General features: G+C 34.8%; 1 protein-coding gene across 13 annotated transcripts; it reads right to left on the reverse strand.

The window, feature by feature from the left end:
• Window positions 1-1,119: 1,119 nt before the first annotated feature.
• On the reverse strand, window positions 1,120-13,632 carry LOC107604676 (alpha/beta-Hydrolases superfamily protein). 13 transcript variants are annotated; one of them, XM_088490173.1, is made up of 14 exons: window positions 13,525-13,622; window positions 13,149-13,253; window positions 12,974-13,047; window positions 12,797-12,868; window positions 12,599-12,627; window positions 12,474-12,524; window positions 12,089-12,139; window positions 11,527-11,586; window positions 11,342-11,424; window positions 10,958-11,105; window positions 9,722-9,772; window positions 7,515-7,662; window positions 2,644-2,748; window positions 1,120-1,488 (listed from the first exon to the last, which is right to left on the reverse strand). In XM_088490173.1, exons 1-13 carry the CDS (start codon window positions 13,599-13,601, stop codon window positions 2,678-2,680), a joined length of 1,020 nt encoding a protein of 339 aa, XP_088346299.1. In that variant the 5' UTR covers window positions 13,602-13,622; the 3' UTR covers window positions 1,120-1,488; window positions 2,644-2,677. The 13 variants fall into 13 exon arrangements, with proteins under 13 accessions (XP_088346299.1, XP_088346294.1, XP_088346298.1 ...); XM_088490168.1 differs by lacking the exon at window positions 13,525-13,622 and adding an exon at window positions 13,424-13,511 and having other exon boundaries at window positions 2,644-2,741; XM_088490172.1 differs by lacking the exon at window positions 13,525-13,622 and adding an exon at window positions 13,424-13,511.
• Between the last annotated feature and the right edge of the window lie 1,998 nt (window positions 13,633-15,630).

Raw genomic sequence — 15,630 nt, forward strand, 5'->3', positions numbered from 1 at the left:
TGGTACTGAAATTGTCGAACTTATCATGTATGGTAAGTTTTAAATATTAAAAAATTATTTATTTTTATATTTTTTAATTTAAATATTAATTTTTATCTTCTTTTAGTAAGTTAGGCAAATATAGATATACACCATAGAATGTACCTATTGTTAAAACTACTCTATTGATTCTGTCATTACTCATTATATATAGTCTCACATTTCTGCCTTCTTCGTTGTAGCAGTAATTTTCATAAATAAATGTTTAAGGGCTGGTAATGGATAGAATAGGATGGGGTTTGGACTCTACCCTAACTCTACTCGCGGGTTGAGAATTTTTTAACCCTAACCCTACTCGCACCCTAAAGTTCTAAACCCTATCTTACCCATAGAAAAATAAAAAAATTTCAAGCAAATATAAAATTCAACCATTTCAAATTTTATACGTATTAATAAAATAAAAAATAAAAAATTAAATTCAAATTAAAATTAAAAATAATAAAATTTTTAAAAAATCTAACATAAAATTACAAATAATATGATTATCAACTAATTTAATGGTTATTTCAAGTTTTTATAAGAGAAAGATTGTATGTTCAACACTCACTTTTTTTTACTACATACATAACTTTTACATATATATTATATAATATATTAGGAATATACGAGTAAGGTAAGATAAGGTATACCCTAAACTCGTACCGTACCCTACCTACAAGTAAACCCGCACCGCACCGTACCCTACCTGAACGAGTTAGTCCGAATTGGGTACCTCGGATAGGGTATAAATTACCAGCCCTACATTTTTCTTTAGGTGGAACCTTTAATAATTTATTATATTTTATTTTTTGTGTCATTAAAATTCATTATTTTGGACAACAGGAAAAATCCTATCATGGAATGAAGTCTCCCTGGTGCTGCAAGTTTGCTGGTCTACATATGATTTTTCTGAAAGGCCAAAAGTTACATGGGCCGAGTTGGGCCTTTCTCAGACCAGCCCAACAGAACATTACACTGAAATTGTCTTCTCTTTTTTTTTTTTGGCGGCCGTTGATAGTCTGAACTCAGAAGTCTGCTCTTTTGGTCCTTCTCTATAACTAGTGGTTTTGAAATGGGTATTCGGAAGATAAAAATGATATGGAATTAACCTGAACCCTAAACCCTATAGTAATCATTAATCAATCTCCGTATAGGTGGATACCCGTTGATTCAATCAAACAATAATTAAGCCCCCACACACAACAGGGACATTGACTGAGCTTTCTTCAGTCAACATTCAAATTTATTCAGTTGTTCATTCCTTTCTGTATAGCCAACTTGAGAAATGAGAAGTGAGAACACACATAACATAAAGGAAAGAGCTTATTGCATAGTTAAAGAGGTCTGATTCTTTATTAGGTTCGCGACATGCTGAGCCACCCACAATGAGCCAGCCTCAGTGCAGGAGAATCCATGAGTATGGTTCTCTCGTTCAACAGCTACTGTAATACCTGGAACCTGCTTTGATATCTGCAACCGCAATAACACTGATCATGAGACAACACTTCCTTGTTATGAAAAATATTCTTGTGTAACTTGTGCACAAGAATCTGATTGGTAGAGGTTATCACTTTTATCTTTTGAATTGAATTCTTCACCGTTGTTTCAGTTAAGCATAAATATGATTGGTGAAAATAGTTCGTGCAATATTGGATCGTTCCATATAGCATCTCTCTATGATCATTTAACATTCTTGTGAAAGAACTATTTTCCATAATCTAATGTTCACATGGTATATTATATTTTAGTACTTGAATTAAAAAAGCAGCATTAAGAATCATTACTGCAATAATTACTTAAAAGCATAAAAGAGAAGATTAATTTGTTGCAAAAACTTCTCTTCCTGTAACAAGTATATGAAATACCATTAGAATGGTGCCAACTTCTCTCTTGAAAGGGAATTGAAATTCGAAATTGAAATGGAAGACCCCCTAATCACCAATTCATAATTTTCTGTATTTCAGTTTGGAACTCAAAAACTACAGTTCAGAAAAGGCTCTGAAAGAAAAGCTATTTCCCAAACCATGGTCTGTAGATCTTTGAAAGGAAATCGAAAGGCCTTGTAGTCAACTTTTGTGACAGCTTCTTGTTGGCTTTTTAGTTTCTTCTGTGCTAATAGCACTCTCTATTGATAACTTTTTAAGAAAATAAAATAAAATTTAAGCTAAAGACAGTTCCATCCTCCAAAACAACAAAGAGAATGGGGGGAAGAGAGCAAGTGAACCTAAAAAGCCATGCCATGCTCAATTCCAAGGGTTATCTGTTTTACTTTGTTATCTGTTTATCACAGTAATTTTGTTTAGAAAAAGACTAAATCATTCAAAATGAAATTAAGGACTGTGAAAAGTAAGTAATTAAGTATCATGTTTTATGGTAAATCATAAAAGTTTTCTTTGGGGGAGAAAAGGATCTTCTATTTCCATAGCCAGGGCCAAACATCAACCTTGGCTAAGGCTAATAGTTATATCACTGATCGTCCATCGACTACTGATTGGGGATTTTTGCATTTGAACCAATGCAATTATCATGAGTAAGACATCAACTAGATGAACTGACCACATGTCTAGGAACAGTTCAATGCAATTCACTTTCATTTGATAGTTTGATATGTTTTCTACAAGTTACCTCTTCAAGAACATGAAGTGGACCCCAGTGATCATCATCGCCAAATAAAAATGAAATTTGAGCCTTCCTTTCCCTTATAAATGTCCAATCCGGTCCTTCTGCAAACTAACATATAATGAGCCGGTAAGAATGGTTGTAAATTTAGTCTCAACCTAGTGTAATGCAAGAGAGTCTAGAATGTTATCGAGTGTTCCAAGTGTGTGCTTCATATCCGATCCTCCCAAACTCCTATTGGCTGTAACCCAAACATGAAGAAAAATTGTTCAGAGTTAAGAACCTCCTTGCACACTTCAATGATGAAGTTCGAGTGCATCAATGACTTTGAATATTGAGAATTTAGGGACTCCCCCCACCCCCTTTAGGTATTCTGAACAAATAAGGACTCCCTCCTAGTCAGTCTTCTTTTATTTAGATTGTCTTCAACTTTTCATGTATCAATAATTGCTTCCTTTTTTTTTTGTTTTCCGATAAATTTCTAATTGAAATTAAAATTTGAAAGTGAGAATGCAAATCAAATCAAATTTGTTTTCTAATTAAAATTTCTAATCTCTCTCTCTCTCTCTTATATATTGTTAGAAACAAGAGACTAAACTGGAGGAAGGATTTGTGTATTATTGAGTATAATTAAGTTGTCTATTTAAGTTGTTTGAAGTGATACAATATAGAAGGATATTTATAGGGACTAAGAGAATCGTAATAATAAAGAAGTAATATTCTATAATAAATATTCAGATATACTAAATAATTCTAAGGGTTAAGTACTGAAATCGTCCCTAAGGTAAGGGGCGAAAATCAAAATCGTCCCCGACCTTTTTTTGTTATTAAAATCATCCTCAACGTTACAAAACGTTATAAAATCGTCCTTTTTACCAATTTTATTTTTTTTATTACCAAACTACCCCTCATTAAAAAAATTATAAAATAAAATAAATATAATTATAAAATAAAATAAATTAAAAAGAAAGGAAAGAGAAAAATGGCTTCAGGAAACAAAAAGAAAGAAAGAACGAAACGGTGAGAGGGCTTGAGGGAGAGAGTGACTGACGGAGAGCTGAGAAGGGAAGAAAGGGAGGTCGTGTCCAGCGCCGCCGCCGCCGTGCCCAGATGCCTTGCTTGTCATCGTCGCCATCAAAGGGAAGAGGGAGAGAGAGTGCCGTCGCCAATCAGAGTTGAGCCGAGAAGAGAGACAGCGCGAGAGAGGGAGTGAGCCACCGAGGGGAGCGTCACCACCGCCAGGGCCGCCGTTGAGGGGGGCTGGGGGGAGGAGGAGGGAAGGGAAGCCGCACCGCCGCCCCGTCGCACCGCCGCCCCGTCGCACCGCCGCACCGCCGCTCCGTCGCACCGCCGCACCGCCGCACCGCCGTTCTTCTTCTTCTTCTTCTTCTTCTTCTTATTCTTTAAATTGGATTTTTGTTGTAGAATTTCTGAATTTTTAGTGAAATTTTTGAGTTTTAATTGTTACTGCAATTTTGAGTTCTTGTTCCCAATTTTGCGTTGTTCTCTTTCTCTCTTGTTTTTTTTTTTTTTTTTTTGAAGAACATATGAGTTCTTTTTTAAATTTTTTAATTTATGTTGTTGTCAATTTTGGATCTGAAATTATAGTTGATGATTGCTGAATTGTTTAATTTAAAATTTTTGTTGATTTGTTTTTGATTGTTACTGTTGGTGTTGCTGGATTGTTGGTGGTGATGGTGTAGCGATGGATTTTTGTTGATTTGTTTTTGATTGTTGCTGTTGGTGTTGCTGGATTGTTGGTGTTGATTTGTTTTTGATTGTTGCTGTTGGTGTTGCTGGATTGTTGGTGGTGATGGTGTAGCGATGGATTTTTTTTGATTTGTTTTTTATTGTTGCTGTTGGTGTTGCTAGATTGTTGGTATTGATTTGTTTTTGATTGTTGCTGGATTGTTGGTGGTGATGGTGCAGCGATGGTGATGTAGATGGTGATGGTGATGGTGATGATAATGCAGAGGATAGTGGTGAAGGTGGAGAGACTTTTTAATTTTTGTTTAAGGGTAAAATTGTCCGAAAAATTTTATTTATGGACAAAAGGACGATTTTATAATGTTTTATAACGTTGGGGATGATTTTAATAACAAAAAAAGGTCGGGGACGATTTTGATTTTCACCCCAGACCTTAGGGACGATTTCAGTACTTAACCCTAATTCTAACTAATCCTAATTGATCCTAATTATATTCTAACATCCCCCTCAAACTCAAGTGACAACTTGAGTTTGAAACTTATTTAAAACAACGAAATAAAGAGGGAAAAAAATGCATAAACTGATAAAACGGATGCAGACGGGACTGCCGGAAGGAAGCGCAGATGGAACTGCCGCTTGTCTGAAGGAAGCGCAGACGGAACTGCTGCTTGTTTGAAAGAAGCGCAGCCGGAACTGCCGTTTGTCTGAAGGAAGCGCAGACGGAACTGCCGCTATCTGAAGGAAGTGCAGACGGAACTGTCGGAAAGAAACGCAGACAAAACTACCACAAGGAAACACAGACGAAACGCAGACGGAACTGCCACGAGAAAACGCAGACGGAACTGGCACGAGAGAACACAAACAGAACTACCACAAGAGAACGCAGATGGAACTGCCACGAGAGAACGCAGATGAAACTGCCACGAGAGAACGCAGACGGAACTGCCAAAAGAGAGCGAAAACTATATGATTTTTTCATGAGAATAGGTAAGCAGCGGATGACAATGGTATTTGATCATTCAACTCAAAAAAAACATAAGACAGATAGAACAGGCTAATCGGTGAGGTGAAAAAGTATCAAAGGAGTGACAAAAGGAAAGAAAAAATGGCATAGAAAAAAAAAAGAGTAAAAACTACGGTGATTTCACCGCAAGGAAAACAACCTATCATCTTCAAGGAGGATACCATAGCTCTGATACCATGTTAGAAACAAGAGACTAAACTGGAGGAAGGCTTTGTGTATTATTGAGTATAATTAAGTTGTCTATTTAAGTTGTTTGAAGTGATACAATATAGAAGGGTATTTATAGGGACTAAGAGAATCGTAATAATAAAGGCGTAATATTCTATAATAAATATTCAGATATACTAAATAATTCTAAAATAATTCTAATTGATCCTAATTATATCTAACATATATCATTATGAATGACTAATTATAAATTTAACAATAAAAATATACAATATAACATTCTCTAATTGCAATTAAAATTAAATTAAAATTGAAATCGAAATATTGAAATTGAAATATAGCTATATTATATTACTAATTTAACAATCAAAATGTATCACATGATACTCTTAATAAAATTATGAAATATTTTCCTCCAAAATTATTAAATTTCCTTCCGTCATTTTCTTATCTACCTCTCTCCCCTTCTTTATTTCTCTCTACTCTTTCCACTTTATATATATAACTTATAATTTATATTTTAGGGTTAAGTACGATTTTGGTCTTTAAGATATAGACCGAATATTTTTTTTCGTTCTCAACCTATTTTTGCATACAAAATCGTCCATAAGGTTTAATTTGGTTTTAAAATCGTCCTTCAGACCAAAATACCCTTCTCCTTCTTCACCAAAATACCCGGTTCTTCTTCTCTATCAAAGCAACATCTCTTCTTTTTTTTTTCTTCATCATCATCAGTAGCGCAATCAGAAGAATACAAGAAATCAAAGAACAATGAAATCAAAAGAACAATAAAATCAGAAGCGCAATAACAATGAATTCAAAGAAATAGAATCAGAATCAGAAGCACAGCAACAATGAAAACAGAATCAAAATAAGAAGCAGGAGAAATAGAAGCCATCAACCCAACCTCCGGCCGCCGCTGCCCTCATTGCGCCGGTTCTACCCTCATTCTTCCTCCCCTTCTTTTCTTCTTCCTCTTCCTCCCAACAGCCACCCACCGTCGCCGTTCTTCGAAGGCCAGAAAACGTCATAGCGCCGCCACATCTTTCTCGCTGTACATCACCCATCGCCGAGGTAACCTCCATCTCCGCGGTTTCACCTCTCTCTTCCCCTCTCTGCGAACCCAAAACCTCCGAACCCTAGCGCCGTCGTCGAAACCCAGGCCGCCGCGAGGTCTCCCTCCTTCATCCCTCCCCAACCTAGCCGTTTCCCCATGCTCGCCATCAGTTCCCTCACTAAACAGAGACCACCGAATAATAAAATTGTGAAAGAAAAATAAAAGAATTTGTGAAAGAAAAAGATGAAGAAATTTTATTGATTGTTGATTGATTGAATTGTAAACTATGAAGGTAAAACTAAGTATATATAGAGTATTGGTCTATGAAAGATAAAAGTAGATAAAGATAAGATAGAGATAAAGATAAAGATAACTATAAGATAAGATAAAGACTAAATTATAATTTAATTTGTGTATTCTGTTGAACTGAATTTGTGGGCCGTGAGACGTCTTTATTGTTGTCATGGGCTAAGGTGGAAGAGTGGTTTAATACGCCCCCGCAAACTGGAGGATGAAAGATGTCAAGAACACTAAGCTTATTCAGATTAAGATGGAAGGGTTGAGGAGACAAAGGCTTGGTGAAGATGTCAGCTAGTTGCCCAGAGGAGGGAATTGGGAGAAGTTTCATCACTCCAACTTGAGCTTTTTGTCGAACCAAGTGACAATCAACCTCTAAATGTTTGGTCCGTTCATGAAAAACCGGGTTAGCAGCAATATGAAGAGCACTCTGATTATCACAATATAAAACTGGTGGGCGGATAGGAGAGATGCGTAAAAATTGTAACACATTTAGTATCCATTGAAGTTCACAAGTTGTGTTGGCAAGTGCACGATATTCTGCTTCCGTGGATGAGCGGGCAACGGTAGTTTGTTTCTTGGTCTTCCAAGAGATTAAAGAACTGCCTAAGAAGAAACAATAACCTGTTAAAGATCGCCGAGTGTCAGGACATCCGGCCCAATCAGAGTCACTGAAGCCGAGAAGCTGAATTTCTGATTCCCTTGGAAAGAAAATTCCTTTGCCAGGACTAGTTTTCAGATATCGTAAATCAATCGTCCCCAAATTGTTGCTCTGTAGAGTGCAAGAAGAAGATGAAAAAGTGAGTTCACATATGAGTGCTGAAGTAATTTTTGAAACAGAGATAATATTAAAGTTGAAGTGAGGTAAATAAAGAACATCATGAAAAACCAAAGATGGTGAAAATTGAACGATGCCTTTATAAGAAACAGTAGTTCGAGAACCATTTGGTAAATGAACAATAATAGGAGAAATTTGTGTGTAAGAAATAAACCAAGACAAATTTGATGCAATATGATCTGTGGCACCAGAATCAATGATCCAAGTATTCAAGAATGAATCTCGATTTGAAGAATTGTTAACAGTAGAAAAGGTATTAAAAGAACAAAGATAATGAGTAGCTGGACTTGGCAAAAGCTCAAGTTGGTTTGAAGGACGAGCTTCTTCATTGAAAGGAAGTGCCATGAAAGAAAAGTGTTGGGCTGACGAAAGGTCGAAAAGAGGTTCCGAATGAAGTTGCTGGTGTGCCCTTTCTCCTTGATTCATGGATGTCAGCAGAGCTCAAGAGGAGCTCTGATACCATAATAAAATTGTGAAAGAAAAATAAAAGAATTTGTGAAAGAAAAAGATAAAGAAATTTTATTGATTGTTGATTGATTGAATTGTAAACTATGAAGGTAAAACTAAGTATATATAGAGTATTGGTCTATGAAAGATAAAAGTAGATAAAGATAAGATAGAGATAAAGATAAAGATAACTATAAGATAAGATAAAGACTAAATTATAATTTAATTTGTGTATTCTGTTGGACTGAATTTGTGGGCCGTGAGACGTCTTTATTGTTGTCATGGGCTAAGGTGGAAGAGTGGTTTAATACCGAAGGCGGCCTCTTTTCTCCACAAGCTCGCTGCCGCCGCCGATCCGCCACCGCCGGCCCCATTGTCCCAATCACCAGCGAGCTACCCATTCTTCTTCTTCTTCCCCTCTCTCCTCTCTTCCACCGTGAAAAATGTCGCGACCTCTGTTTCTATTCTTGCAGCTACCAGCGTTGGCGACCACCACAACCTCTCTCTCTCTCTTTCTCTAAACCCCAGAACTCTCTTTATCTTTTTTTTTAATAATTTTTTGGTTAGGGGTAATTTGGTAATAAAATTTAAAATTAAGTAAGAAGTACAATTTTAAAACCAAGTTAAACCTTAGGGACGATTTTGTATGCAAAAAAGGTTAAGGATGAAAAATTTTTTTGACCTATACCTTAGGTACCAAAATCATACTTAACCCTATAATAATAATAATAATAATAATAATATTATTATTATTATCATTATCATTATCATTATCATTATTTTTTTTTTTAGTTTTTTTTATTTAGTTTTAAATTTTCACTACTTATCTTTTAATCTATATTTTCACTTCTCTTCCTTCAAATATTTATTACATATAATTTGAAGAGAATAATAATATTGTGATTAATAATTAGAATCAAGATTCAATTGTTTCAAAAAAAAAATTAATTTTGAGTTAATTTTATAATTATCAATATAAATTTTTTTATACTAATATCTAATTATATATATATGAGAGAGAGAGAATATTATTTTTAAATAACAAACATAAAAATTAATTATTTTTATTTGTGCAACAGACCAAACACCTAATCAAATGGTAAAGTATACACATTAAATTCTTTTAAGTCTTAGATAATGAATGTTAACATTAATTATTAGTAAAAAATGAAACTCTTTCACATGAAAATAATAATTTAAAAACTTATTATTTGATTTTTTTTTAACGGAGACCCTAATCTTCTTAGTCGTCAGGGACTTTTGTCTCCTACGGCCTTTCTTGTAAAAGTAATTTGATTCTATAAATCTTTTGTGTCATAATCTATAATATTAGGATAAAAATCCGATGTAGTTTTAAAAGATTTATATTCCTGTAATGTTATTATGACCAAAAACACTAATAATGACTAATACTAATCAATAAGATCATGAGAATATAGCATAATGTCAAACGAAATTGTCAAGTTGCTATAATTACAAAAGGGAAACAATTTAATCATAAACTTAAAGAAGTGGAAAGATACGGAATAAATAAAGGGAAGTGTACCTTTCTGAATTCAGTCATGGCCATGTAGAAGACATTCCGCATTACATGATACTGTCAGTTGTTCAAATCAGAAAGCGTTAACATAAAAAAAAAGGAAAAGTCTAGGAGGCCAGCAACTTTGTTAAATTCTGGCCAGCATGTAACCAGCAAAGAAAAATGAGCCATTGGATGAAATTTCACACCAATCTCACACCATTAAAATCATCATTGATGGCTATTTGATGGCTACAAATAACAAAAGTTGCTGACCGCCTAGCATTCCTCCATAAAAAATATGTAGATACAAAGCCACTCTAGGAAAGCTATATCTCAACGGGCTAATTGCACTTTATTCCTTGCATTTTAATAATGTGTGAACACCATATGCTTGTCAAGACCCAAAAAAACATAAACACAAATTATCTCTTTAGAGAATTTCAAAATTCAAATATAAACAAAAAATTTAAAGTAGAAAGAGATTAAAATCAAATTTCGCATTGCATACAAAATGAAAATCATTATATTATAGGGTTAGAACTAACATAAATAGGCATAACTAGTCATCCACAAATAACTTAATTCTCTTGGTTGAATGTTACATATATAACATTTTCCCAATTTCTCCTTATTGTCCTAGTATCTTTTTTTTTTCTTTAATAAAAGATAAAACTAAAGGGGGAAAAAAGAGAAAACAAAGCATTCATTCTTTTGTTATCTTATCCTCTTATTTTTCCTTTTCCTTTCCCTTTCCCTTTCCCTTTTTCATTTTTTTTCTTTTATTTTACTGTTCTTGTCTTTTATATTTTTGCAACAATGTCCAAACTGCAAATCAACCCCCTAAATTTTCCCAAATATGTAAGAGTATGATGCCCTTGAACTTTGGGTTACAAGTCACATCCAAAACTTTCTTAAATGGATACCCTAAGTTCTGTTGAATATGTTATTTTAGTTAATAATTGATTTTTTTTTAAAAAGAAAAAGTGTTCAATTTAGAAAAGAAAGTTCAATGGCTCAAATTTCATTTTTTTAAAACATAGGAACTGAAGTGCAAATAGCCTAAAAGTCAAGATTCAGGAGGGTCAAGTGTAATAGATCCTAAATCGGTATCAATTGAAGTTGGTATTTTGCATTAGTATTCCAAAAATAACTAGAGGTCTTAATAATGTGAAACACAAATCAATAAATAAGATTTTTACAAGCATAATGTAATCAGCACTGAAACATCTTTTGTCAATCTCTTTCAGCAGTTAAACTAACCTGTGATAAATGAGAGCAGGTAGCATCAACTGCATCAGTTGACCATGACTTTGCCACGGAATTTCTGATTATAAACCTCAAAGCCCGGACGGGCAACAATCCTAATGATGCTATCACGTAACAAAGAGCAATTGATAGAATTTGGGATCTGAAATGCAGAGTACCGGTAGTCATTTCAAATACTTCAGATTTTTGAAAGGAAGAATCATTTACTAGCTTTGGAGCTAAATATTTAGCAATCAAATAAAAGCGATAAAAACAGTTTTATTTCTAACTTGAATCCCTCAGAAGTTTGAAATAGAGAGTGAACCATGAGAAAAATATTGATATATAAACCGACAAGACTAGTTCATGTCGAAGGGCGACTTTGGGAGGGTTGCTTACTCTGAAATCTTTCCAATAACCAACTGTGTTTTTGACTCTGGGTTCATTGTCAAAAATGGATAAAGTCCAACACAATATTTCACCTATTGAGCCGAGAAGAATGCAAGCATACAAGTTATTAAGATTAGAAGTGATGGATAGGCGCCATGATGTGTGTTCATTAAATATGCCAGAGTTCATATCACCTTCCCTGGAAACCTCTTGAATATTTCAATGGCTATGTAAGAACCAATAGAGTGCCCGACCTGGTGAGAAAATTCTAAATTAGCTACCAGAATTTCATTTCAGTAAGCATGGTTAAACTTCACTGTATGCAGCACAACTTTTTGATAACACAACTTTCCACTGGAAGAATGTAATTAAACCCTCTTAAAATTTCTTCACTAGTTTCCCAAATCAACACCTATATATGTTCGGAAATCAAAGATAGGAATGTTTGCAAATTGCAAGCAACTTTGGCTAAGAACAAGATTCAATTTATATATTAATGAATATGATCTACCTAAGTTGTTCTTTTTTAGTGGATAAATCTGCTGAGACACAGACACACAAGTATTGAACCTTCTCTAAGGGGAAAGGAGATTCATTAATGTGATGTGCAATTTTTCATTAGTGTGACCTCATTGTACAGAATGCCAATTATCACCAGCTTCCTAAGGTGTTAAGTATCACATTCAATAAACAATAATTGATCATGTCAAAATGACAAAAGACAAGAATGCTACAGGTCAGACATTAAAGACCCACCAGTACTATAGGAATCTCATTCTTTTGCAATTCCTCTCTGATGAAATCAACCTACAAAAAGCACAGGAAAAATTAAGACTGCAATTACAGAAATCGATAAAAGAAATGGAGAATAAAGAGTGTCAAATTCAATTTCTCTAAATCGAGAATAAAGAATGACAATCAATTAAAAGCAAGGAAATCAAAGAAATGGATAAAAAATGTAACCGAAAAATCAAATACTCTGACATGTGACCCCATTGCCCCAACATGCCCTTATGCCAAAGGCATCACATCACTAACTAGCAACTGAAATTGCACTACTGCAACAAATCATTTTTCAATCTATTGTACACCAAAACCAGTCAATAATCTATGAAGACCAAAATGCCAAAGCATTAACTACCTTATGATTGATTTGTTCTTCTAAGGAGAACAACCGTCCATGCTCCCAATTCTAGCAATAAAACTGCTTATAATAAGCATACTAATGTAGCCCGAGAAAATCAAAGAAAACGGAAATGCATGTACCTTTCTCGTGTGAGAGATGTGGCCAATAGCTAATAAACCACAGAGAAACACAACTAGTAAGTACATAATTGTTGATCAGAGTTTCATGAATACTTCAGTTTTACTCACTTATGTACCATATGTGCATTGTATAGTATTCGATACTCGTATTTATATTTGTTCAACATAAACCATAAAGAGAGAAGTGTCATTACTTGCCTGTGATAGAGGCATTTCCCTCAAGCTGGTCATATAGAAACTCCACAAAGTCTTTGTAGAATAAAATAACACCTGCAGTAACACAACAAACCAAAAAGTTAGACGAATATTTTTTTTTTTTTAAAAAAAAAAGAAAAAAAAGGGAAAACATAAGCAAACAAACAATGGAAGCCATACCTGGGTTCCCAGGCAGAAGCAGAACATGCATAATTGGAGCAACAGCGTGAATCTCCAATATTTCAGATTTGTAACTAAAATATATATATATATTATAACACATCACCACATGAATTATAAAATAACTCAATTAATTAAAAAAATTATTATCATAACAGGTAAGAAATTCACATACCCTGAGACATTGCATAATCGAAAATTAGCAGACTTAGTAGACTTGGGAAGCAAATGAGCGTCTACATCCATTCCCTTATTCAAACACTTTCCACTAAACCTTGCCCTGCAACCCAAAAAAAAATTGCAATAATAACTGAATTGGATTGAAAAATGAACAATTGAATGAAGAAATGGTCGAAATTCATATGGTGTCAAATTTGAAGGTAATGACATATTGACATGAAACGTGAATTAGGTAAAAAGAGAAATGCACAATTGCGAAGGAGGTGTAACTTGTAAGGGATTGAGTTGATGAAGAAGTTAGTTAAGGAATAGAGATTAGAGAGAATGAGTGGGTATAAAAGGAGGAGCATAGTAGAGAAGATCGTAGCAACCTGCTGGAAGAGTAAGCAGGAGACAGCGGGAAGAGAGAGAATGTACGGACAGTCCAAAAAGCAAGACGGGTAACCATTTCATTGCGAGCTTCAGTCTCTCGCTATTTTAACATTTTTAAACTAATCAAATTATTTAAATGATGAGTATTTAATATTTATCCATTTTAGTCTTCAAAGAATTTTGTGTCAGACATTTTAATCCTTAAATAAAATTAATTATTCGATTGGTCTCTAATAATTAATTTCGTCGGTCACTTAAGTCCTTAGCTCCGTCAACTCTAAGGTAGCGTTTGTTTTGAGGTATTGAAACAGAGACTGAGAGACTGAGACTCAGTATTGTGTTTGTTAGTTCAGAGACTGGTACTAAAATTTCTGTCTCTGTCTCTAAAATTTCAATATTTCAGTACCTCTAAAAAGTAGGGACACAGAGGACTAAAATTTTTAGAGATAGAGACTGAAACTTTAATAACATTTTATACTTAAAATACTTTCATTTCAATTAATTAATTCCAATTTTACCCTTTGTGCAAATTAAATTAGAGTTTCATTCTTGTTTCAATTTCTGTCTCCCATTTTGCACCAAACAAAATACTAAAATTTATTTCAATTCCTGTGTCTTAGTCTCTGTCTCTCAGTCTCAGTCTTTCCGTCTCTGTCTTTCCACCAAACGCTACCTAACGGAAGACAAAATGGTCCCTGACAACTCTAACAGATGACAAAATGATCCATGATCCTTTTGTTCAAAAATGACACAGTTCTTTCTCAATTTTCATTATATCTCGCATAATCCTAACATTTATACTCTCTTTCTTCTCCTTCACAACCATCTTTTTCATCTTTTTCTTCCTCCTTTTCAGCTCCAAGATCAAGCCATCGTGCAACTGCCACGCGTGTCCCACCCACCTCAACATGTCATGAACCACACACTTCTTAAATCTCTGGGACTGGTACACCCATCTCCTCCGCACTTCACCCACCAGAAACATCCACCCCCACATCCTCGATAATAGCATCACCTCCAACCCCGACAACGTCCACCACATCTTCAAGACCAAGTTTCACAACTACTCTAAGGACACGCCTTTCTCTATTCTCTGGCAAACAATATAGATTGTTGGACATTAGAATATCATGAGAAGATTCTCCTTTGACATCATATGCAAATTCTCATTTGGAATGGATCCTAAATGCTTCATTCCTTCTTTTCCGGAGTCCAAGTTGGTAGACAGCTTTGACCTTGCATCCAAATTATCAGTGTAAGACCCAGAATATTTGAAAAGTCTTATTATGATCAAGTCTCAAATCCTACAGTTATTTATAGCCTTAATTTCAGGGATTATTTTATTAAAGATAATTAAGGCAAGTTTTGATTTATTGGATTTGAGATAAGTTATGATTATTATCCAATTTTATAATTATTGGATTATTTTCTATATTTAAAGTATAAGGTTGATAGTTATGAAATAATAAGGATTTTATATGATTTGGATTAGATAAATAATATTTTAAATATTATTACTGCTATTTTGGAAAATGAAGAAATTAAGTATACTATTTCTAATTTTTAGATTTGGGCATTTTATTGAAAATAATTTGTGAAATTGGTGAGCAAATAGTATTTTCTATATATAATTAGTGTTGGATTTAATTTGGGTTTCAATTACTATATTATTCCCAATTTTAAGTGAAATTACCAATTACCCCTAACCCTAAAACCCTAACCCATGACCCGGTAACCCATTGTTTTCCCCATGCCCCAGCTGCAACCGAAACCCCCTTCTTCCTAACTCAGCAGTAGCGTTTCTTTTCCATGATGGAAAAGGAAAACAGAAACAGAAAAGAAGATGAGGGGGAATCAGAAGCACAACACCCACGGCGCACGATGTCCGAAGGAGAAGAAGAGGAAAGGAGAAAGGAGGCCGCGCCGGCGCGTCGGGCTTCATCACTGCCGTCGCGTCGCCGTCACTGGCCCTACGAGTGGCCATCCGCACTGCTGCCGCCATTCCGCGACAAGAGGATGTTTGCAGAGGGTAGCGTCGGAGAGAGGGAGAGGCTGAGTGTGGGGCTTTCGCCGTCCTCCTCGTCGCGGACTAGCTCGCCGCCGCC

This window comes from Arachis ipaensis, chromosome B6, assembly GCF_059453495.1.
Source record: "Arachis ipaensis isolate K30076 ecotype BB chromosome B6, ASM5945349v1, whole genome shotgun sequence".
NCBI lineage: Eukaryota > Viridiplantae > Streptophyta > Magnoliopsida > Fabales > Fabaceae > Arachis > Arachis ipaensis.